Source organism: Amia ocellicauda, chromosome 21, assembly GCF_036373705.1.
Source record: "Amia ocellicauda isolate fAmiCal2 chromosome 21, fAmiCal2.hap1, whole genome shotgun sequence".
Lineage (NCBI taxonomy): Eukaryota > Metazoa > Chordata > Actinopteri > Amiiformes > Amiidae > Amia > Amia ocellicauda.
Window position 1 is genome coordinate 22,479,598 of NC_089870.1, and position 23,785 is coordinate 22,503,382.

Genomic DNA, 23,785 nt, shown 5'->3' on the forward strand with positions numbered 1-23,785 from the left:
TTTTAACCTCTCGGAGTACCTTAGAATTAAATTAAGTAAGGGCTCGTACGTGGTTTTCCAGGGATAAATATTCATAAGGCTGCACAGTCTAATCAAAGGAGTCCTTGAGATGTTCTTAGAGAATACATTAATCAGAAGCAGCGAGTCGCCGGGCTCTGGTCACGCCGGGGTTTATATGGCAACATGACGGCAGGCGCATACAAACACAGCCCACCATCTCTGAGAAACAGGGCTTTGCAACAAGCAAGAGACCCTGTTAACGGCAGCTGACACCTCTGGCACTGTGAGGAAGGTGCGCAGGCAGTGCCAATCAGCATAAATCATATTGTAATGATGCGTTTTATCATGTGTTTATTTGTTTATATGTGTATCATACCAGGACAGGTGAAATATGCGGAAGGCCTTGCAAAACATCACCCAAACAAATCCAAAAGCCGCGATCACGGGAGAAGATGCCAAACACACAGACGCCGGGCTCGCGGGGGGCTCACACACAAACACTGTGGTGCTGAACTCCACTTTAAATGGCATCAGTTTGGATCAATTGGCACGGCTTGGCTCAGGGGAAAGGAGCATTTATTCAGAAGATCCTACACAGAGCGAGTGACGTACACCTTGAGATACCGCACTCGTGTTTCCCGTAGCGCACCCTCGAGTCCTAGAACAGCCCCGAGGTGGTTTTATTCTCCCACACTTCCTGTCTCGGCCTCCTCACTGGCATCTGGCCCTCAGCTTCAGCGCAGACTTTGTGCTGCAGACTTGACAACCCTCTAAAAATGCACTCTCTCTCTCTCTCTCACTCTCTCTCCCTCTTACTCCAACACTCCAACACTCCATCTCTCTCCCCCTCTCTCCAACACTCCATCTCTCTAACTCTCGTGACAGTGCCTGCAGTCCAGCCCTCTCAGCCCTGTAAATAAAGGCCATGCAGCTACTATCCACAGTTCATTAAAACGCACAGTCATTTTATTGTGCGAGAGGATCTCAATGAACAGTGGCCATCATAAACCACTGAACTTATCAAAGAGTTGCACCCGCAGCCTGAAGACAAAACGACAACAGCCTGACAAATCACTGCTGCTCACTAACTGACCAACACCAGGAGAAGAGACACAATGATCATCATTATTCTCAGAGAACTGAAGTCCAGCCCAAGATGAAGGAGAACCAGCTTCAAACCTCCCAGTCTGAGCACAACATGTGTGAATGGTGTGATCGTACACAAAGCGTCTGGCGATCTCCTGATGTGGAACAGATGTGCTAGATCACATTAGGAAATCCAGTCCGAGACCAGGGTTTAAAGGCAATAAAGGTTCTGCACTAATAAAGAACAAATGTGCTTTCATTTCCAAATCGAAAACTTTGGGTTTTTTCTTCCCCAAATTTGCTACACGCTATCAAATCTCTACACATGAAACTCTGGGGATTTGGCTTAATATGCAGTTCCTGTGGTTGTGTAGAAAAAAGTGTTGACATGCAGGCAATCATTCTACAGCATTGTGGCCGACACACTTCACACACTCCCCCTCACACACTTTCTGACTGAGAATACCGTCCCCTTATTTACCGCAACCCCTCCATTCAGCAGCTAAACACATCATCATTGAGTCACCAGTAACATCTCAACAAAGGCAATAATTACAGCATCGCTTAATCTTACGGATGCAAGCATGTCCTTTTAATTAGGGTTAAATTAGACTTTAATTAAGGAGAAATGGCATTATCCACTCCGCACAGATACACCGAGACGACAATAAAGGAGGTGCAGGCATCCAATAAACAGCACTGAGAGAAATCTTTCAAAAATTACCGCTCCCTCTATGACAGCAGTCGACTAACAGGAATTTAGTTGCGTAACGAGCTTCGTTGAACTGTTTACTAATAATAAATAACACAATTAGTTCAAATTGCAGTTTCTACCTGCAAGAACGGACTAATAAACAGGTTGGTTTTGTATTTATTTATGTGAAACTCATCCATTCAGATTTTATTCTTCACGAGAGTCATGTTTAAAGCAATGCACATGCCAGCACACTGAATTCCCGGTGGTATAACTGTGTTGTACCAAGAGCTATTATTTCAAATCCTAGATAGCGCACAATGTGCGATTGTGCTTGGTATGCATGACCGTACAGGGCTGAGCCAGCCTATCCCACACAGCATCAGCAAGTGACTCCAGATTGATCTACTTTTATTTTACTTTATTATGAATTCGACCCAGACAATTGCTTCCTAAGTGTCGGTCAGGTTGAGCAGGAAGGTGACAGTTGTTACTGAAACAGCGGTGAAAAAAAAAAACTCTTTATTGTTCATTACTCAGAGACGCTGGCACAGAGAGGGCAGGGGAGTCAACTGCATGAATTGTTTCGTACCAATGGAGAGAGTGTTTTTACTACACTTCCAAAGACCCCTCCATCTCCCCCTCTCACCCGCCCCCCGGTCTCGATTAGACATCTCTCATCTGCATTCAGAAGTAGGGCAATCAGCCACACTTTAATTTCCTTTCGCGTTCCCTAAATGACTCTTTACACAGCTGGAGTTATTTTTACATCTCATTCACTGCCCGTCGTAGCTCCTGAAAAACACTGATCTCTCGTGGCTCTCACTGCCTCTGAAGAGCCGCTGAAATGCTGTTTCTGGTGTACTTACACCGGCACGGCACTTTACTGCACCCCGGCTCGCATCGAACTCAGGAGCCCGGGTCAACGACTCGGACCGTTTCTTGGATGATCTGGGAACGAGAGGCCGTGACAACGGGCGGAGAATTGCAGAAGTGCTAGAAAACCCATTAGGCATTAAACATAGAAAGAAGTAGAGTAAATTAAAGTGTTTGAGCACCTTATAAAATCTTAGAATAAAGGGGAGGGGATCTCTTAAATTTCATGATCAATTAAACGCTATCAAAGACTGTTGGGTCGGCTGAAAAGACAAGTGGAAACCTCGGGGCTCTGCAACAATTTACCACCTCATTTAACATACAGGTCAACTTGGTGTTCATTTGCCAAGAGGCCCCGGGGCCACACGAACACTAATGGTGGGAAAGAACATAGACATAATGAGCATACATTTCTCGACGGCAACACTGAGAGCTTGACTGAGTTTTGCATTTCATCGCCCGTCCCCCCCAGTTGTTCCCCCACAACCCCGACAAAACAAAACGAACGTCACGTCACTCCACTAATGTGCGAGTCAATTGTGATGTCAGCCTCGTAGTTCCCTTTTGTCTACAGTATACAAATAGACAACCAGCAATAAACTGACTGATGCCACAGACCAGATGTAGTCCTCTTTCAGACTAGTATCTTCCCCAGGATACGTACATCATGGACACGCACAGATCTAGCCCATGCACATGTGCGATTAAAGATGGCCGTTGCACACACTTCCACAGCTTTACTCTGCCTGAGTTTGGCTCAAAGCATTAGCACTAGTATCTGGCGTCAATGAGAGACAAACATTAAGAATCATAATGTTTATTTGTGTGCTCTTAAGGTGAATAAACTCTGCATGTTTTTATTTGTTTCAAAACGTGTCTTTCATTATATTATCTTTAATCACCGAACGGGTCATAAAAAGGGAGTTGGAAATGTTCTCCTGCAAGTCTGAGTTCAGCAAAGTTCGCAGTCTATTCATCTTGTGTTTACATTCGTCCTGAGGGATTTAATAATTGTTTACAAGTCTGTGACTCGCTCACTTTAAAGTAGTCTTATTTTAATTCAATAAATAAGACACAGTAAAAATATCTTGTTAAGAAAAGGCTCAGCGGCTCCTGGAAGATGTTCGAGGACAGATCTACGTTTGCAAAGTCATCTGGAGCAAAGCAATCCGAACTGTAAAACACAGACGTCGAAATGGCTCCGCGCAGTGAATTTAAATTTGAGAGACAGTTTCAGAGAAGGAAGAGGGTAGAGAGATGCTCCTGGCTCTGCCACTCGTGCGTCAGAGTCTTTAAAGACATGTTATGCTATTCAAAATGACACCCAACTAATCTGAGCACAGCAAAGGTTCTAGCGTATTGAAATACAGGGCTTGTATGACGATCGCAAACCTCTTAATTGCACTTGACAAGTTTTTGTGGTTTGTTTACCCCCACACACACCATTTTTAACCTTCTGCTGCTGAAATGATTCCAAGGCCTTCGTTCTCCTGTAAACTCACAAGTGTCCCCGCAGAGTTACCGCAGTCTGTACATGGCGGCTGGTAACCCGTAAAACGGTTCCATATGTTAGAGTTACAGGTCTTAATGAAAAACATTGTGCCAAGTGCAGCAAAGACCTGCATAAGCCGTTTAAGCTGCGAGGGCTTTGGATGTTTCCCTCCCGAAGAACAGCGAGGGAAGAGAAACAAATAAATAAACACAGAACCAGATCTGATTACCGTCAAAATGAACAAAACAAACTATTTGCTCTCCGCGAAATCAGTGCGGCTCCGCTACATGAAGGACGCAATTTCATTACGCTTCTTCCAAAGCTTTCGAGTATTAAATCTCTATCTTCAAATTTAACGTAATAAAATGCACTTATTATTTTTTATTACATTTTCCTATTATTTTATGATATACACCGAGAAATATGTAAGTGCCTCAAGATTGCCAAAACCTCGCTAATGCGAAAAGTAATACTCTATCTCTCCGGCACTTTCTCGGAGCTTGGCTGTGGCTTGGTCAGAGGGCGGCTGTGTTTCTTGTTATACTGCCGTGAAGGGTATCACTCCGGCAAGCAGGCCTGCGGGAAATTAATTCACCAAAACGCGTGAAAACGGTTCATGGTTTGACATTTTTGGGCGGTTGAAAAATAAAATCTGAATACGGCAACAGATCCGGACGTACGGGCCATGCATTAACCTAACCACAGCGGACAACACGTCAGCCACCGTCTAAAACAGGTGTACATGTGCTGAACTTCTCAAAATGGCAGAAGTGAAGTAAATAACTGGATCAAAATATATGAAATGGCAAACGGAAGGATATCTGGGGAAAACGGCTGGATTACAGGCAGTATCGTGGTGTTCAGTTCAGCCCCCCATGCAGACAACACCCACAAATCAGATGTAGAGCATTAAAACCAGGCGGTAAAAGACTGCAATCAGACGCTCTCAACACTGATGAGCATTTAGAGATGTGTTTTGGCAAAGACAGAGGGGATGGTTTCTCTGATGATAGAGAGCTCAGTAAAGCATCCTCAAAAGTAGCTGAACGACACTTATATTTGTGTCAGATCCACAAAAGTAAGCACAGCAACACCGGCCGTAATCACCAGGAACCCGATGACAGGTCGGCACAACTGCGCATTTCCCCCGCGGGAGAGAACGACCGGGCCGATCGGAAAAGGGCTTTAATACGGATTAAAAATAAACCCAAAACAAAACGTCCAAAGGGAAAGTATTAGAACAGATCATTAAGAGTAATGAGAAACATGAGCACAAACTCTCCTCGTGAAGATTGAGATCAATTTGATACTCGAGGCCAAAAACACACAACAAGCCCAAAAGAGAAGTACTAGTTTTATTAGAAACACATGTCTGTGTCTGTGCCACAGACACTCCATTTCTTCGTCCACATTACTGCACCTAAAACAGACCCGCGGTTGATCAAATCCCTTTCCCACACTGTGCTCTCGAACCGGACGGGTTACGACACACTGTGGGGCGCTAAAGGCGCTGGAAAGCATACGTTTAACGTCAAGCGTGGAGTCAGATGCAGATATATTGATTTCATCAGTGGTGAACACGCGCAGTCCAGGGGATCCATTAAACCCAACTAAACAGACACAAGCCTAAATAACGTGGGCATTGAGTTGATTTGGTTAGGACCTCCAAGTAATAAGGTTAGGAAACATTCCTCCGTGCAGCGCTTTAGTAGCGATCAGGACCTCCACGGGGCGAAGCAATATCACAGCGGAGGAAATCAATACTAAGCGGGTTTGGGCCCCACAGAGTTTATAACCTAGTCCGGGGTCCCGATCCCACTGAATAAGGTTAGAGAGAAGAAGGGAGTGGAAGGCAGGGACTGACACTCAGCCCGTCAAGTCAGGCCAAGAAAAACATGTGAGGTCAGACTGCAGCCTCCCTGCCAGATTTTCCCAAGGACAGTTGGCCACACTGTGTAAACCATGACAATGACACACACAGCGCGTTGGGGCTCTTATAGACCTAAGCCTGCTTCATTAAAACAGGATCGAGAGACGTGAACAGCTAAATCAACACTGAGCTTCAGTCACTTCCAATCTCAACATCGAACCCAGAGTACTACACCTTCACCGACACCGGCAGCTACAAAATAAGAACATTATACACTTATATTTCTGTGCACGGCGATCACACGCCAACACAACAATCAGGGACAACTGGTTCATAAACTGGAAATTTAAAAAAATGCAGCATATTGTGCTTCCAGCTGTTCCAGTTCTCTCTGCTGCGAGTTTGTCTTATTCGCCATAAATGGTATTTAATAACCGCCGAGGAACATTTGCGATTAATTATCCCGTTTTCCATGGTGAAGTTTTTTGTTTTGCTTCATTTTGAACATGCTGCGTCCAATCCCAGAGCGGACACGGCTGCCAAGAAGACAGCACGCTCCTCAGAGCATGTTTGTCCAACCCTGAGTAAAAGGGTTTATTTTATTTTTTATTTTTTTATTTATCTTCTCCGTCTCAAGTCTGTGTTTCGTGTTAGTCACGGGTCACTGGGCGTTCAGTCCGAGACGATATTCACATCTGTGTTGAGCGAGCGGCCCTGTGAGCTGCCACGGCTTCGCGGATGCAGGCTCGGGCCACATCGATGCCTCTTAGGCGGGGAGACAGATTGATAGTCGCATTCAGTTGCTAAGACACCACATGGCATATTGACTCGGGGGCAGTCATCCCGGCGCAGCACCACAGTGCAAGAGAAGGTGACGTCTAATCCACACTGCCAAGCGGAGGAGGAGATCTTTGTGCACCTCTTCTTCTCAGGAAGCTGACAGTGATGCACTTATTCAGGCTTTCCTGACAAAGGCAGACGGACACACAGGCGGAGAGGAGTTGAGGTGGATTATGGGACATTTTTAAAAAGGCTTATTCAATTAAACCTCCTCAGCATGGTTTCACTTATAGCACAGCCGCACACGAAACAGAAACGCAGCCGACTTGCGTTTCCCTGCAAGGACTGCTTTCCCTCTATCTCTCGATTCACAGCCCCTGTCCTCTGAGATTACTGCTGATGTCCACAGTTTAGTGCGAGACTTCAAGGACACTGAAGACGGCACACTTCCAGCCGTCCAAAAACTGTGCTTCCCGTCTCACACGATGACTTTGTGTTACTCGTAATCTCGGTGCAAACACGCAGCCTGGCACACTAAGTGCCAGCGCCGAGAATAAAGGCCCGGGATGCAGGAAGTGCACAGAATACAAAAGCACAGTTTGTGAGAAGGTTTGTCCTTTTATAAAATCACCGGGGAATTAAAAGCATTCATGGAAACTATTTATATGATTGGAAATGTTTATTGGTACCAAGAAAAAAAATAGGAGCTAAATCCAATGCTGGTGTTTCAGAGGTTTTCCAGGACTTTTTAATACTTTTTAACCTTTCGCCTAATGGGAATCTCTTAGGTAAAGACTGATCAATATCCATTTATCTATACACATAAATAAATACAGATCTATCTAGAATTGTTTAGTGACCTCTTTCTCTCTCTGTGCAGAAGCAGCCTTTCTGTCAATAATGCATTTTAAGTTACAGACCTTTCTGTAAATGAAATGTTTATTTTGATTGAATAAATGCTTTCTGCAGCAGGAACTCACTCCAGTCCTCTGCTCAGTTCTCTCTCTGCTAAGTGAAGTCACTTTATGACTAATGTGCATCTCTTTGAAGTTTCCAGAGAACATCATGTGGCCTCAAGCTTTATAAATTGGACGCCTGGTTTCGATAAGACGAAAGCATGTTTTCTGTGCCAGTTTCTCTTCCTCTCTGTTTCACTTCGGCTGACATGCATCGCCTCGAGGAAGATACGAGAGTTTTTACAAATTATTTGAGAGCAGGACAGCCGTGCCACACAAGCGAAGATCGAGCAAAACATAAACCTGGCAGAGCGGCGGACTCTCAGGAGATATCGACTCTCTTGGCTGCTGCGCCGGACCCGACGCCTGGACAGCCGTACCTGCTTGTACAAGAACGGGAGATAAAAATAGCCTTTCGGTTCTAGACAACTTGCATTATTGCCACACATAAAATAACTGTTGCTAAGCACCTAAGAGCAGTCTGTAATCAGGGTCAGGCCCCCGGCAGGAAATATAACACCCTGACAGCCACACAAACCACTGAGCTCTTCTTGCTCCGACACATTTACTGCGGGGAGCATTACCACACGGTTTCCAGAAGCACATATAGTGGGAATCTCTCTCCAGCTTAAGAGCGCCTTTCAGATAACTTTCTACAAACCCTGATGCATAATGCGACTAATTATAATCGTAATTAAGAAATAGGGCGAGAAAAGCCCATGGAGAGAATCATTTAAATCTCAATGTTTTTTTCCTCTTAGTCAATACTGTAAATATCTCTCGGGCAGGCGTTTTTACTAAAAAATAATAGTTTCCACCCCTCAAACCTCAAACAAAGCAGAGGTTCAAGCTGTAACGACTAAACCGGCTCAGATGTCGTCCAGACTGAAATGAGGTGCACCTGCCTAGTCCTCGACACAGGGAATAGGAATAGAAAACCACTCCTGGAGGAATCAACAGTCCTCGGCTGGTTCGACATCCTTGTTTCGGCCTTGGCTGCTCGAAATCAAGGAGAAAAGGGCTGTGCTGTAAAAAGCAATACAGTGATTAGGTCAGTGCTTCCCAGCTGTGCTTTACTCCCGAGTTAATCTTGTTTTCCCTTCGCCACAAACACAGCAATCACTTAAAACAACGCAAACAGCTCCATTTATTATTAGCCGGGAGATCGATAGCGGCCGATAGCCGGGCTTAATTTCTGAGCCGCATTACTCACCGACATTAGGCAGAGTTTTTACTAGACCCAAAAACAGATCGACTGTAACAAAATACAAGGTTAATAATGTGCACGATTTACATTGGCTGGATATATAGAGCTCCGTACGAGAAGATCCAACCTAGTTAAATTAAATTAGGGCACACACACATGCTGTATATAGGCCGAGCTATTTGTAGCCTTATAAAAAAAGAAAGAGGGAAAAAAATCTCTGTATGAAATCCAGGGCCAGTGTGGAATTAAAAATGTCTGATTTACGGGTGGCAGGAACCCCCCCCAACACGCACACTCACACACACACACACAATAAATACCAAATTGGTATATTGAGCTGAAGCATCATACACATTGTTTTTTCTCAGCACAATAGTACTTATCACAGTTACAATTTAACTCTGCATCCAACAATAAATCAAATACATACAGGTTTAAATGTTAGAGAGAACCGTCCTTTTCGCTGGATTCCTGAATTTGAATAATGTGCTCTGTGGTCAGGCTAGGACAGGGGGTCCCAGCCTGGTCCTGGAGGAACACTGATCCTGCTGGTTTTTGTCACAACAAGCTCTCAATTACTTAATTGAAACCTTAATTGAAGTAATAAGTTGCTGACATTTGACTTCTTAAATTGTGTAACTGATGACAAATCGGTTCCTTAATAAGATACGTTCCTTATACAGTTTCCACCCCTACCGTTTAAAATTAAAACTTAGTTCAATTAAGGGTGCAATTAAGTAATTGAGAGCTAATTGGAACAAAAAGCAGCAGGGTAGGGGGTCCTCCAGGAGCAGGTCTGGAAACCATATAATATAATACTATATTCAAAAGTAATAGGACAGCCGCCCACCCCAGTCATGAAGGGGTTGTTCCAGAGGTCATGTGACACACAAAGCTGGGTTTGTGTGGGTCCACTTTGAAGGCCCTTGTATGTTTAGATCTTGTGGACAAGGGTGCACTTCTAGCAGGGATGGGATGTTCTGTTAAAGACCTAACACTTACCGACACAATAACATGGCTGACCTTGAACCCGTACAGAAATTTGAGACGGACCTGGAAGAGTCAATCAGTGAGCAGCCTCACGAGAAACAGCGCTGCGCGGGGGATGGGCCAGGATTCAGCCCGGCCTCCATCACAGAGCAGCGGTCATTAAAGCCCCAGTAACACCGACACAGAGTGAACCAATGTCGTCTTTAATTCTGTCTGTGGTCTCTGTACATCGCATTATGAAGTTTAACATCCAACACGACTCGTGTCTACAGTGTGAAAATGTAACACAAAAGGCCCTCCTTTGTGTTCAAGCCCACAGATGTGTTTTTTTAAGCAACCAGCAGCTCAACATGAAAGTAAAAACTCAGTATTCAGTCTTTTTCAGAGCTTCCTTCTTTCCCCCCATTCTCTGCAGCGAGAAACGCAGAGAGAGAAAACACAGCATTAGTGCCGCTACAATTAGGAGATTGTCTTGAATGACCCATTTTCTTATTCCCCTGTGCAGCGAGACATAAGCCCAGAAAGACTGAAACTGTTACTTATTACTCTGTCAGAAATAGGACAGGCTTATTGCGCTGGGGTGTGGGGACAGGAGTCACTCTGAACTCGCACTCGCGTCGGCTGGGATTCTTATTTTGTGTGACCTCCTTATAAAACCACAAGGAAGAAAAAACAACAACGTTAACAATCTTATCCTGCACTACCTATATTCCAAATGAAGTCCGATCGTTTCCCGACTCGTAAGTATCCTCCTCCTAAAGGATGAGCCTGGCAAAATGGTATGAATTATTTATCAGACGCGGTACTTAAACTACATTACATTGTTCCCTTGTTTACTGATGAGTTCAAATGGGAGCCTGATGACTTTGGCCTCTTGCACGTTTTGCAATGCAAGCAACGGACGCTGCTGCCATCTCCAAAATGTTTCTAAATAAAACCGTTTAAAGGAACAGGTGGGGAAAACGGAAGTTACCGGTCTCCTAATGCCCTCTGCGACATCGTGGTGAAGTCAACTGTCCTTTAAGCTCAACATTTCTGTTGCTCTTCTGATCAAGATGCTTCTGCAGCAAAGCACAATGTCATCCTTTTCTGTTGGTGGAAAACATCACTGTGCATCACAACACATGGGTATTAACTTGATTTCTAGGAACCGTCAGGCGCAACTTCCACACTAAAATGTGCGTCAGGGTAAAGAATGCGATCGTGTGTGTTTCACTGCCCACAGTTTCCATGTTCACACTTGTGCATAAACCCAAAATGAAGACTGGTTTGAGAACCCACCCAGTCGGGGCTCTTACCATACAGTACGTTGGGTTTTTCCACGACTTTGCTAGGTTGGTGGTTTACTAAAGATTAAAGGGTGAATATCGCTGAAACAAACCAGCCCCCAAAAAATGATTGGCTGCCAAAACAAGTTCTCTTTCGAATTTTGTAGAATACATGTCTAAGAAGTGCACGTGCCAAAACAAACACAGGCCCATGTGAACTGCAGACGCAAAGACCCAAAAGGAGGTTCTTAATATGCCTGGGCATTTGTTATGAGACCCATCAGTTCATATATATATATATATATAAATATATATAATTCTGCAATGACATCGTCTGTTATGGAAAAGTGTGGTTTTTATTACCATTATTACAAAGGATTTCTTTCAAGAAGTTGGTCCTTATTTTCCATAGTAACTTGGCATCAAAGAAACAACAATGATGAATCACACACACATACGTGCTCTGGAAATACAGGCTCTGTTTGCCGGGACTAACGGTTGTGCCAATGGGAATATAACACTGGAATAACCGTCTCATACTTCTCAGAGTGTGTGGAGAAGCTCTGTGCTTGAAAACAAATTAGCTGGAATAAAACTCTTGACAGCATTTCAGCAATAATAGTCACATCTACTGCAAAGGTATCCGTGCCTTCGCCCAGCACGTCTTTTTATAGAGAGCAGTTATCGCACTGAATCTACCCTTATGCAGCTCCAATATTAACCCTCTTTAAGTCCCGGCCGCGCAGCTCTTTAAATATGATCTGCCGCAGAGTCCCGGCGCAGCAGCCAAGAGGGGCTGCCGTCTCAGGGCAGCTGCGTAGCGCAGTGACCCGAGGTGTTGCGTCGACAGTTATCACCATTCAGATTGAGACACAGGTCCTCCTTCTACTCGGGGACCTCTCTCCGCCTGAGGGAGGGGGACACAGTTTAAGAAAACGTTGAATCTCCAGTGTGAGATTGACAGAGACCGACCAGCGATGTACAAAGCTAATTCACATGAAAAAAAAAGCAACAAAACGCGTTGTGGAGCCAACCAAGACGATATGAACTTTTTCCTTCAAATGACCTTGAGGAGACGGAGCAGAGCTGAAACGTACACAACTACGTTGCTATGAATAGATAAATACGGGGGGAAGAAATAGAAAACAATGGGATGACCGTCTTCCCACAGAGAGATAAATTAAGTTGTATTTACAGATGAAAAAGCAGCGAGTACTTCTTTAGACGATGCAGGGAGGAATGGAATAGGGCCGACTGTGGCTGTGCATTCCCTCACCACAACACGCCTTGCACGGTTAATATGATTACCACAACGAAGTGGCCCTGTCAACAATCTCAATCAAGCCTCTGTTTCAAAGGGGGGCTTTAAAACCTTGATCCTTCTGTCAGAACCCAAACAAAGTACAATTAGCTGGCGAGTGCACTTATATACACACACAGAGCAAGCGGCAGATGGCATTTGGGCTCATTATCGCAGTTTGTGTCTCACAATCGGAAAGCATTCACAGAAAATGGACAGAATTCCTTGCGTCTTTCACAACAGGACGACGGAGCTGAAACGGGGACATCAAGTGTCCATCCATGCCGAGAGACGTGTCCAGCAATGCCAGGAGTCGGAGACGGGGAGACGCTAACTAGGTCTCCCCGTCACTAAAAAGCTGCTGTACTATGCTGTGCCAGAATCATAAAAAGCCCAAATAAAGCAGAATTATTCCATCTAATTGTACATTTCAATCCCCAAAAGGGTTGGGGGGAAAAAAAGAAGGATACGCAGCAGAAAATGAGCAAAGAACTCATCTTGAGAAAATAACTTAAAATTCAATTATACAACAGTTCAGATAAGCGACTTATGCAGTTTAAATAATCATGAAGAGGGGAGAATTAAAAAACAAGAAAAAACTTTGGGTTGATGTTTCGCCTCAAATTAAACACATCCCTGCACGGAGAGATGTCCTTTTTCGGCACCGCACACACATCAATGAAACCAATCCATTATGCATGCAAAATATCTGCGCTTTATAGATATTAAACTAGAATCTGCATTATAGAATCTGCGTCTTTAATAATCCCACTGTGTAGCGTTGTCCAGTTGAGTAACTAACAGAAGCGGCAGCATAATTTAGCGTCTACCTCTCCGGTCCTTCGTTCCCTTGCATTTCATGTGGTGGAATATAAAGAAATCAACCGCGAAGGCCCGACAATCTCCCCGTTTAAAAGGAAGACTGTTCGTGCTTGTCTGAGACGCATAATAAGGGGAGAAATGAAAGGAACAAAAGCTGTTTAAGTGATCCTAAAATAATCCGTCTCCCGAAGATGTACTATTTAACTGATAAGGATGTAGATACAATAAACCAGGACTCCTTTTCAAAGGTGCGAGTCTTCGGGGAAAACATGATACAGAATTCAGTGCCGCAGTGTTAAACTGCTACTGCTTCTGCAGAAAGACTGAGGATGTGTCTCATTGATGGTGCTGCCGGAAAACAACTCCAATTAATAACGGTGGCTGGAAATATGAATAGGACTCTAAACAGATTTCTGTCAATAAAACTGGGCACATATAAATATATTTGTACTTTATTTTGTGCATGTTCAGGAAGGGAAATTACTGAACCGATAAGAGTGATCCATTTCATTAATATGAAGTCATATTGTAGAACACACTTGCTCAGACCCCACCTGTCAGCTTCTCAGTGATGTCACCCTGCAGCCCCACAACCCCAACACTACTCCTGTGTGTGTGTGTGCTGCTCTCACCGTCCTCTCCTCGGCCTGCACAATCCCCGTTGTGAAGCAGAGCCGGCTAATTGCATTTCAATATCCGAGGCATTCAATATTTGGACTCACCAACTGGTTCCCCCTTGTCAACTCAGCTGTTGGGGTCCTGCCACCTGCCCCCCCGGGCCACACTTGTGTGCACAGCGGCACGCTCCTAGCGCTCAACTGCTGCAGCGCTCACAAATCAGACGCACATGATGGGATCTTGTGTAGGTTCATTTCAGTAGCATGCTGGGTTTAGCTTTCAGGGGAAGGACCACGGTACATTGTCTTTTACATTATTGCTGGGAATTTATATACACACATATATATATATATATATATATATATATATATATACATACATACAAGATACCGACTAATTTGTGTACTGTAGTGTAAGTTACTACGGGTGTTTTAGTGGAGTGCTTAAATACAGCGCCTAATGGACAGAGATTTCTCCACACAACCAAAAAAGAAAATAACGTTATCTTTCTAAGGGAATTGAACACACTGCTTTGATAATAAGTATAACCACCAGTTTTGATAGCAGTCTTGATAAAAACAGTACAATAACTATTTCTGGTGTTAGACAAACACAAGAAGGAATAAAATCCGTTCCAATTTTCAAACTCTCCTGACCAAAAACTGCCACGCCAGCCTGAACCAAGCAGCTTTCACTGTACACGTGTGTATGCGTGTGCGTGTGTGTGATAGAAGAGAGAGAGGCTGTTGGGTACTGCACCACCGCCGCCACGGAGGGTCAGATTAATTAAGCTCAGCAGCAGCTGCAATGCAACGTGAGCCTCGCAGTCCCCTCTCGTCCAGCCCAATTACCTGCCGGATTCCAGCGCCGGACAACTGACGTCTCTGCCGGCGAGCTCGCCAGCGCCGCGCTCGCGCCGGTCCCCTGGTGCGTTTCTCAATCAGGCTGCGATGTCTTTGGAGCGTGGGGCCCCGAGGACCAGCCGCACCTGCTGCGCCTGGCAATGATGAGTCCCGGAGAGACGCGTGTCAATCAGGCCGCTGCAGATGTTGCTCTGCTTGGAGCGAGAGCCGCATCCAAACATGGAGATGGAGCGGGCGAGTTGCACTGGGGCCTTCGTCGCACGAGGTCTATTTCGAAGAGCTCACGAACCGACCCAACGAACTCGCCAAATACAAGCCTCTCTCGGCTGGAGTCGGTCCAGACAAAGCAGCTGAGGGTGAACGCCGAGGTCGAACGCCGAGGTCAACCACAATACAGATGCCTCCCGACTGTGTGACCCGACATGCAGACTGATTGCGTTTAATGTCCGCCAGTCTCAACGTATCTTACAATCCCTTTATTCCACCACTCCCAACTAACACGTCTTAATTTCAATTCGCCAAGCTGTTCGTGGGGAAATAAAAAAAGTGATATTTTTTCCCCGGTTTGTTTTTCTCGAATTTATTTATTTTTAAGCATCCCTGATGCATCCACACTGTTAATGTACTGTAACAGTTACATTTGTTGCGAAGTGTAATGAATTCCAGCAATCTGTTTCACCGGGGAGGCCGGGCTGGCGTTCGAAACGAAGGGAAACAAGCCGCACTCGTATCGCTGCCACTACAACAAGCACAACATGAAATAGATATTGGACAGAAACGTTAAAGCTGGAGCTGGATTAATTAACTGGGGTGACCCGTCTTCATTGAGAGCGGCCGATAGAAAGATCACACCACGGTGGCCTGGGAGAAACCCCTCCAAACGAAACAGGCCTCTGTACGATTCCACTACAGATCTGGAAATGGTTTGCTTTGCCAGCTGTGACCGGCTGTAACTCACTGTCGAACAGTCATGAGGATCTGTAGTCGCAGTCTGCCGTGCGTGGCATACCGACCGACTGCCAGGGCACATTCTTGTCAACGTACCATCAATTAATCATGCTTTTCCTTTAAACCGATTGAACACACACTGTCCATGAACACCGAGGCCTGGAGCTGGCGTAGCCGGGCGTGCGGTACGAGGCCACGACCAAACATCTCTGGAGTGCGAGACTTTTAAATCCTATGCCAGGAGTCAGTCTGGCAGGATCCTCAGCTCCGTCCCCTGCCACTCCTTCTCAGAGATGTTTTTTCTCTTCCATAACTTTGAAATAAGTGCCACAGAGTTCACCCCTCATTCCCAGGAAGACGTTCCCTTGCGTAAAGGTTTTTATGGCTTAAATATCAAATCCACAACAGACTCTCTATAAAGCTAATTGTGATTCCCTGTGCTGTACAAGATCGTCTCTACTTTCTTTCTCAGACTGGTTAGCTAAAGCACAAAACGCACAAACTTCAGGGTAACATTCAATTTCATGAGTTTACATACATTTCATCACCACAATTATTGTGGAGAAACATTTACAAACTAATCTAAGCATTCTAGTCTTCGATGGACACAGGCAAGCAAATCTCATCGCTTGGTATTTCTCCCCAACCATTTCTGTATTTTAAAACTCCCCAAAAAAATATATTGTTGCCAAGACTGAACTAAATGATGGTCGATTTGTATTTAAATGATCTACAATGCAAATCTCCTTTCAATTTGGAGAAACTGAAGGCTGGTATTGAATTCAACCTCCATTTCCAAGCAGTAAACAATGAAAACAAATACTATATCCCTAAATCCCTTAAAATGTACGTGAAATTTGAAGGACATTGAAGTTCAGGAAAGCGACTCAACTCTCAGACTGATGCATCACATAAAGCTCGGGCATATGAATTAGCAAGTGGAAACCATTAAGACTTGGCTCGTATCGCGACGCGCCGACATGGAGAAGTGAAAACGTCTCGTTACGTGCCGAGGTCAGGAAACGCTCCCGACTCCTGCTGGAGAACAACGACCCCGTCCTCAATTAAAGACGGGCGCACGGAGGGCCGAGGCCAAGACTCATTCCACTATATTTACCAACTGCACCTAAAGCCCTTCAAACCCATCTGCAAGTCATGTTTGCAAAGATCATGTGACCAACAGCTGCCATATTGAAAATGTGTCTGAGGGAACAGCTGCCGCCGGCGCGATCTGCCCCTCCGCCATCCATCGCTGGCAGATTAATCACGGGGCGAGAGGGGCACACACACACACACACAACCCGGGCGCCCTCACAACTCGGCAAGGGAGGCGATCACACAAGGCCCGGGCTGCAGAGAGCGCTCTCTTCTGGGTCTGCGGCTGCTCGGCAGAGGACTCGTGTTCACTGCACCAACAGATATCATCTTCAGGGCCCGTTACCTTGGCAACCGGTTCAATCACGCTATTCATCACAACTCCAACTCCTCGACGCGCCGCCACCCCCTCCACCCCTCCGCCGCGCGGCTCCTCCGAGGCACAGGAGGGAGAGACTCGGAGAGAGGGAGGAGGGGGAGTCGGGGTCTCCCACCTCCGAAGCGCGGCCGTCGCGGCCCGTGGGGAAGCGCCGCACATCTGGAGTTCGGCAACGCGGTGCCCGAGCGGCGAAGGGGTTAAACCGGCCGCCTGTGCTTCCCCCCCACCCTGTGCTCCGATCACATGGCCCCGCACCCCTTCATAATTGTTTTCGAACGTGAAATGCAAAGCAGTAGATAAAACATTAAACAAGGTATTGATTTGCATCTCACACACAAACATTCATTTTTTAGAGATTAAACACCACACTGCGGCATTATCCCAGTACGCACCACACGCAACCGAACTCATCACCCGGCAAACCAAGACATCAGGCCTGTAAGTAATGGATAACAAAACACTCTGCTGAAGATTGTGCATTAAAACCCGGAGCCAGAGAGTGCATCGGGATCAATCGGACCAGAGAAAAGCCCCAGTGCTCGAGCGGACTCGTGAGAAACAGGACTGTAACACTCTGAGCACAAGCAGCTACAGAGATTGGGAAATTAAAGCTACATTTGCTTTTAATGGCAAATTGAATGCGATCAAATCCACGCGAAACCAAATCCAGGGCGATACGTTAAGGAGAAAAACAAGTTTTCTTAAGAATAACAAGACTGAAGAATCAGTTTACTATATCTGTACAGCAGCACTGTGACCAGACAGTCAACACAGCCATCTGTGCCTCAACAAATCCCGTCTATTGTCCCAAAACATCTCACACACGAGCACAACATCATTAGCAATTAGGGAAATTCCCTAGATTGTAAATTTGGTGAAGGAGCCTCCCCCAACCGCCGAGTCCCCAGAATAAACAGCTCAAGGTTAGTGAGGGTCTCTCAGATGATGTCATCTCAAACAGCGTGAGATTCAGCCTCCTGCAGTATTTTAAGTTTCCTCTTATTTTATTTGTGTTACATTTAATAAAACCATTAATTTGTCGTTCAAATCAAGTGACAGAATAAAAAATAAGCAGAAAAACAACTGGGTAAACTGCTATACGATCTGTTAAACCAACAAGGCCTTATTATGAGATGAAATAAAACACACACTAATATCAGAAACACAGCTAAAGCATTCCGAGACACAACTGGCCAACTGCTGTAACAACCGTGTCTGTTTTTAATTACAAATTTGGAAGCGACAGATGTCATTTCGAGGACACGTTCAGGATTGTCATCAATGTGCAGTAAATTAACACAATCCATATATATTAGTGTGTAAATATCTACACATTCACTGAAGGGGATAGAGCTGATCTGTCCTAGACAACAGGAAGCACATACTGAAAAAAGGCAAACATTGTAAAGCAGGAGAAGCGAAATTCATCACACAGAAATGGTTTATATTAGCAGTGAATTAAAGCACCAAGGGCCCAGTTTATATTTGTTCAATTAACATGACAGGGTAAATAATGGCCTTTTAAGATTTTTAAAATGGTATAACTGGCCAATGAGGAGAACCACACACCAGTTTCTCTCTCCCAGTTTCCCAGACGAATGAATTGACAGGGAGGGCAAGAAAGAACAGAAAAGAATGCTGTAGAATCCCTTAGGAATAAAAAACTCTGGGACCCCGAGGACCGTGAGAGCGCCGGCTTCTCCAGTCATCGCACTCTGGGAAGAACAGGCTCCCGGCTTGTGCGCAGTGCGAGAGAGAGAGAGAGGGAGGGAGGGAAGGAGAGAGGGCTGGACGCAGACCAGGAGTCGTCGGCTCCGAGAATGCCAGGACCTCAGAAAATTTCTCCGGCTCGTGGTCAAACACAAACACTCGGCCCGAGCGACGGCCAGACTCGGGGTGGGGGGGGGTCTGTGGATCTGCTCTGTCAGGTAGAGGGTAGCTTTAAATCATCCGCTGTGACTACACAATCACTTCCAGATTTTAAAAACCTTCCACAACACACACGTCCCATGCGTTAGGAAGGCTGCATACTGGAGAGACACACACACCGCAATTCTTACAATCTGCAAAAGTACTTCACAAATGTAGAAAATATGAATTCATAATAAAATAGATTTTCGATTAATTCCTTTTTATTCATTGGCTACGGGGAAGGAGGAGACTATCCGAAAACAGAATAATTTAAATAATTGAACAGCAGGGGAGGCCAGTTAATTACAGATCACAAAGAACAAACATTACATTTTTAGAAGTATAAATCTGACTTCCACGGGTCTGTTACACGTATGTAGAATGTACTTTCAGGACTACAGGTATCCCTGCCGTTGCATGTTTCAGTGCAGCTGCTCTGCATGTGTATATAAAGTCATGCACATATACATATACATCTCCATCAACCCCCCACTCCCTGTGGTGCGCATATATGAAAGTCAAATATCCCCAATGTGTGCCGGCAGCACCAGCTGTTCCGGCCAATTCGAGTCTCCGGACGCACTGCTGCTCCATTACACACAAACTAACTACACTTTCTATCATCCAGCCACTGATGTCTCTTCCACAACCTCTTGCCACCGCAGGCCACTCCAGGCGGCGGGGAAGGCAAGACACGCGAGCGGCCGAGAGGAATGCCAGCCCAGTGAGACACGGTTTGCTGCTCACAAGGCTGGCCGATGAAAGATGACTTACTGAGGTGCAGAGGCTTTAACACACAGAGACACTACGCCAACAACAAAATGAGACACGCCTGCGTGCAAAACGACACATTTGTAGTGTATGCAGTATTTACCGATTTCACCAATCTCTGACACTGATTAATCATGCAAGTCTCATCTAGATATTGAGGTTCAAATGTCCCTGACAAACTGGGCTCCTAAAAAACTCAATATTTGTGTTTGTGACCTAAACATCTCGTGAAGTAAAGCTTTTAGGCTGCGACCAAACAGGAACTAATAATGAGAAAAGATCAGCAGGAGGAGGGAAAAGAAGCCACACATCCTCAATGCACACGGCTCGTGTCCTCCAGCGATGCATCACAAACCAGAAACACGCAACGCAAGGGGACAATAGCAGTGTGGGGCAGAAAATAAACCCCCCACTGGAGCCACTGCACAGCTGCCTCCACAATCGCAGCATCTCTGTGGTTCGATCTGTGAGACTGGTGGCTGTCAAAGCCCAGACCCAACACACAACAGCACACATGTACAGCTAGATTCTCATGCCCAAGTTTGGGGTGAATTACAGCATCACATGATCTTGGGTTTTTGTTAAGTTTCCTGAAAAATGTGTTTCCAGACATATGTACACTGGCATAATAATAATAATAATAATAATAATAATAATAATAATAATAATAATAATAATAATGAAACAATCTCTATTATATCATGCATATTGTCAATTAAATATATCATCATATTATAGTTCAACAAAAGGACCTACCTGGGTAAAAGTCTTTGGATTTAGACAGTTTGATGGTAGCGCCGGTCTCTTTTTGAAGCTGGACAATTGTCTGTCCTCCTTTCCCAATTATAGATCCAGCAGCATAACTCGGTATTAGGACTTTTAAGAAAAATTGACCGTCTTCTGCAAAACAGCAAAAAAATAAAATCAATCAATCATTCAATCATCATGTAAGAAAACCCAAATAAAATAAAACACAGTGATAAGTGAGACGATCGTTAACTTCTGCATGTAATCAGCATATCCGTTTCAAAATACAGAAAGGCATATTTGGTTTGTTTGTAACCGAGATCTGTAACAATGCAAAACTTGTAAATGCAGATACACTTTCACAACGTCGTGTAACACAAAACCTGCCCGCCCAAAATGCGTAACATTGTACCGTCTCCCGCATGTTGGAAACATGAAGCCCTGGATGTAGCCGAATACACACACACGTATATTACAACACGAAACAAACAGAAAGAAATACATATCACACACAAAATAAAAATCAAGCGTCATCTTTACTTAGATACTGCATTCCAGTCTCCTTCGTATGAAGCATTTTCTTCGGACCTTAAATTGGCAGCGGATGATTAATGAGATCCCCGTGATTGATCATGGATTCCTAATTGATACAACGCTGTGCCACCGAGCCCAACACGCCTAAATCCGACCGACAACTGGAGGGAAAACGCAACAAATGAACGATGTTAAAAGCGGTGCCCTGTCTGAGGGTGACCAGCATTAGAGGAGACGGCTGTTTGCTCTGTAGCAACTACAACTGCAATTAGCAAACACACGATAAGGCATCGTTAAGAGTGAAACAATGATCCGACAGACACAGTCGCACACACGCACAAGAAAGAAAAGAAAGCAGGAAAAAGATACCCTGTGCCTTTCTTTACAATGCTACTGCTGTCCCCCCAGCCATACCACTCAACCGCAATGCCAACACAACCTGCGTGTTTATTTCACTTCACTTCTTACTGCTCCACGATCTCCTTAAGCTCGTTATAATCAGGAGATCCCTAACGCGTTTCTCGCCTCTCTGGCAGCTACTGTTATCGTGGGTACCGTTCAGCATGATGCCAACGCGGGCAGGTGGGGCTGCCAGGTGGAGGAGATGCTTCCATACAACTTCTAGCGTCTGCGCTTCAACACACACTCAACAACAAGAAGGTCTTCAAAAACAAAGCACACACATGTCGGTTCTGTTAAACGCATTACCCTGCTCAGGTTTGTACAACACAATGGACCAACTTAGCAAGTTGTCTAGCCACAACATCCAAGGAGACATCATGATGGAAACACCAGCAGCCCAGCAACATGCGAGGATGCACACGGGTCAGACGCGGGTGGCACATTTAAATACGCGCCGCATGCCTCTCCAGCAAAACTCTATTGATAAGTTGTCAGATTTGCAAAACCCAGATGGAAACAAAGCGGACGGGCGACCGGCGCACACTCGGGTTTTGGGAAGTTAATCTTTACACACTTTGACAAGTGCCAACAACTCGCCGCGCTCCTCCACGGGCACATACGCACCAGCACACCTCGCGTCTTTTCGCTGCTTTTCCCAGCGCCTCGCTGACAACCCTCTCCCCGTCCTTCGACTGCAAAAGCATGCTTCAACTATGTGCACACAGCGCAAACCGTCGCCATGTTTCAGCCCTTTTTAATAGTATTTGCATGAGAATAGTCAGCCTGACTCCCCGGGCATGCAGGCGCTCAGCGCAGCAGCTCGTGTACCCACCGCCCGTGTTGGTTCTCTTGGTGCTGCCCGCCTCCGGAGGGGCTTCTAGCGGTCTTTTCCGGGAATCCGGCGGGTCTAGGTCTATGGGCACCCCGGTGTGAGTCCCGTTCTGCTGGATTGGAGCTGCCGCCATCATGATTGCAATTTTTGTGTTTATTATGAAAATATTTGGTTTCTAAAATGGATTTAATATCAAAATAATAATGCACGAGCAGCTCTGTTAATCCGGCAATGTAGGTGGATGGAGCTCTCGGGGAAGCTGGATGTGTCAGATAGTGGGGTGGGGGGGGGAGGAAAAAAAAAAGAGGGGAGGGGGGGCAGCGCGAGGAGGGAGGGAGCGCGTGCGGCGTGTGCGGCGGCTGCGGGTCCGGCTCGCGCGGCGGTGGCGGCCCGGGGCTCGGGCTCGCGGCGGCTCTCGCGCAGGATCCCGCACCAGTCCCCGGGGCTCGCCGCCCCCTCGCGCACCCCCGCGGGTCAGGGGTCACGCAGCCCGGCGGCTCGGCCCGGCCCCCCGCACGCCCGGCACCGGCGACGGCGAGAGCACGGCGAGGGGGCGGGACGGGGGGAGGGGGCGGCGCTGACGGGCGGGCCGCGCAGCCAATGGGCAGAGAGGGGCTGTGATTGGGGACTGTGCGCCGGCGAATCGGGGGAGGAAGGACGGGCTCGCCAAGGGTTAATGCCGGGGATGACAGAGTGGCGCTCCGGGGGCCGGAGGAGGAGGAGGAGGAGGAGGAGGAGGAGGAGGAGGAGGTGGTGGAGGAGGTTTTGCTGCGTCATGCTTCAGACGCACCGCGCGAGAGGGGGACCCCGCACGCCACGCGCCGGCACCTCGAGAGGAGAGGAAGAGGCACGAGCTGCTCCTCCTCCTCCTCCTCCTCCTCCTCATGCAGCCCAGCGCCGGAGTCGCCCTAGTGCACAGGACTGCATAGAAACTAGTGCACGCATGAGTGTGTGAGAGTGAGAGTGAGAGTGAGAGTGTGAGTGTGTGTGTATGCATGCATGCATGTGTGTGTGAGAGTGTGTGTATGTGTGAGAGTGAAAGTGAGTGTGTGTGTGTATGTATGTGTGTATATATGAGTGTGTGTATGTATGCATGTGTGAGAGTGAGAGTGTGTGTGTGTGTGAGTGACAGTGAAAATGAGAGTGAGTGTGTGTGTGTGTATGTATGCATGCGTGTGTGTGAGAGTGAAAGTGAGTGTGTGTGTATGTGTGTGTATATATGTGAATGTGTGTATGTATGTATGCATGTGTGAGAGTGAGAGTGTGTGTGAGTGACAGTGAAAATGAGAGTGAGTGTGTGTGTGAGAGTGAAAGTGAGTGTGTGTGTATGTGTGTGTATATATG

At 46.1% G+C, this 23,785-nt stretch overlaps 1 protein-coding gene across 5 annotated transcripts in view; it reads right to left on the minus strand.

The window, feature by feature from the left end:
* Nucleotides 1-22,742, minus strand: part of LOC136716923 (RNA-binding protein Nova-1) — a 61,722-nt gene extending 38,980 nt beyond the window's left edge. For 2 of the 5 annotated variants that reach the window (XM_066694348.1, XM_066694344.1), the window contains exons 1-2: nucleotides 22,442-22,741; nucleotides 20,683-20,826 (exon numbers count right to left, since the gene is read on the minus strand). In XM_066694348.1, the coding sequence (XP_066550445.1) occupies nucleotides 20,683-20,826; nucleotides 22,442-22,577 (280 nt within the window). In that variant the 5' untranslated portion in view covers nucleotides 22,578-22,741. Of the gene's footprint in view, nucleotides 1-20,682; nucleotides 20,827-21,213; nucleotides 22,035-22,441 lie in introns of those variants that run through there. The other 3 variants (XM_066694346.1, XM_066694345.1, XM_066694347.1) reach the window with 3 other exon arrangements.
* Nucleotides 22,743-23,785: the final 1,043 nt, after the last annotated feature.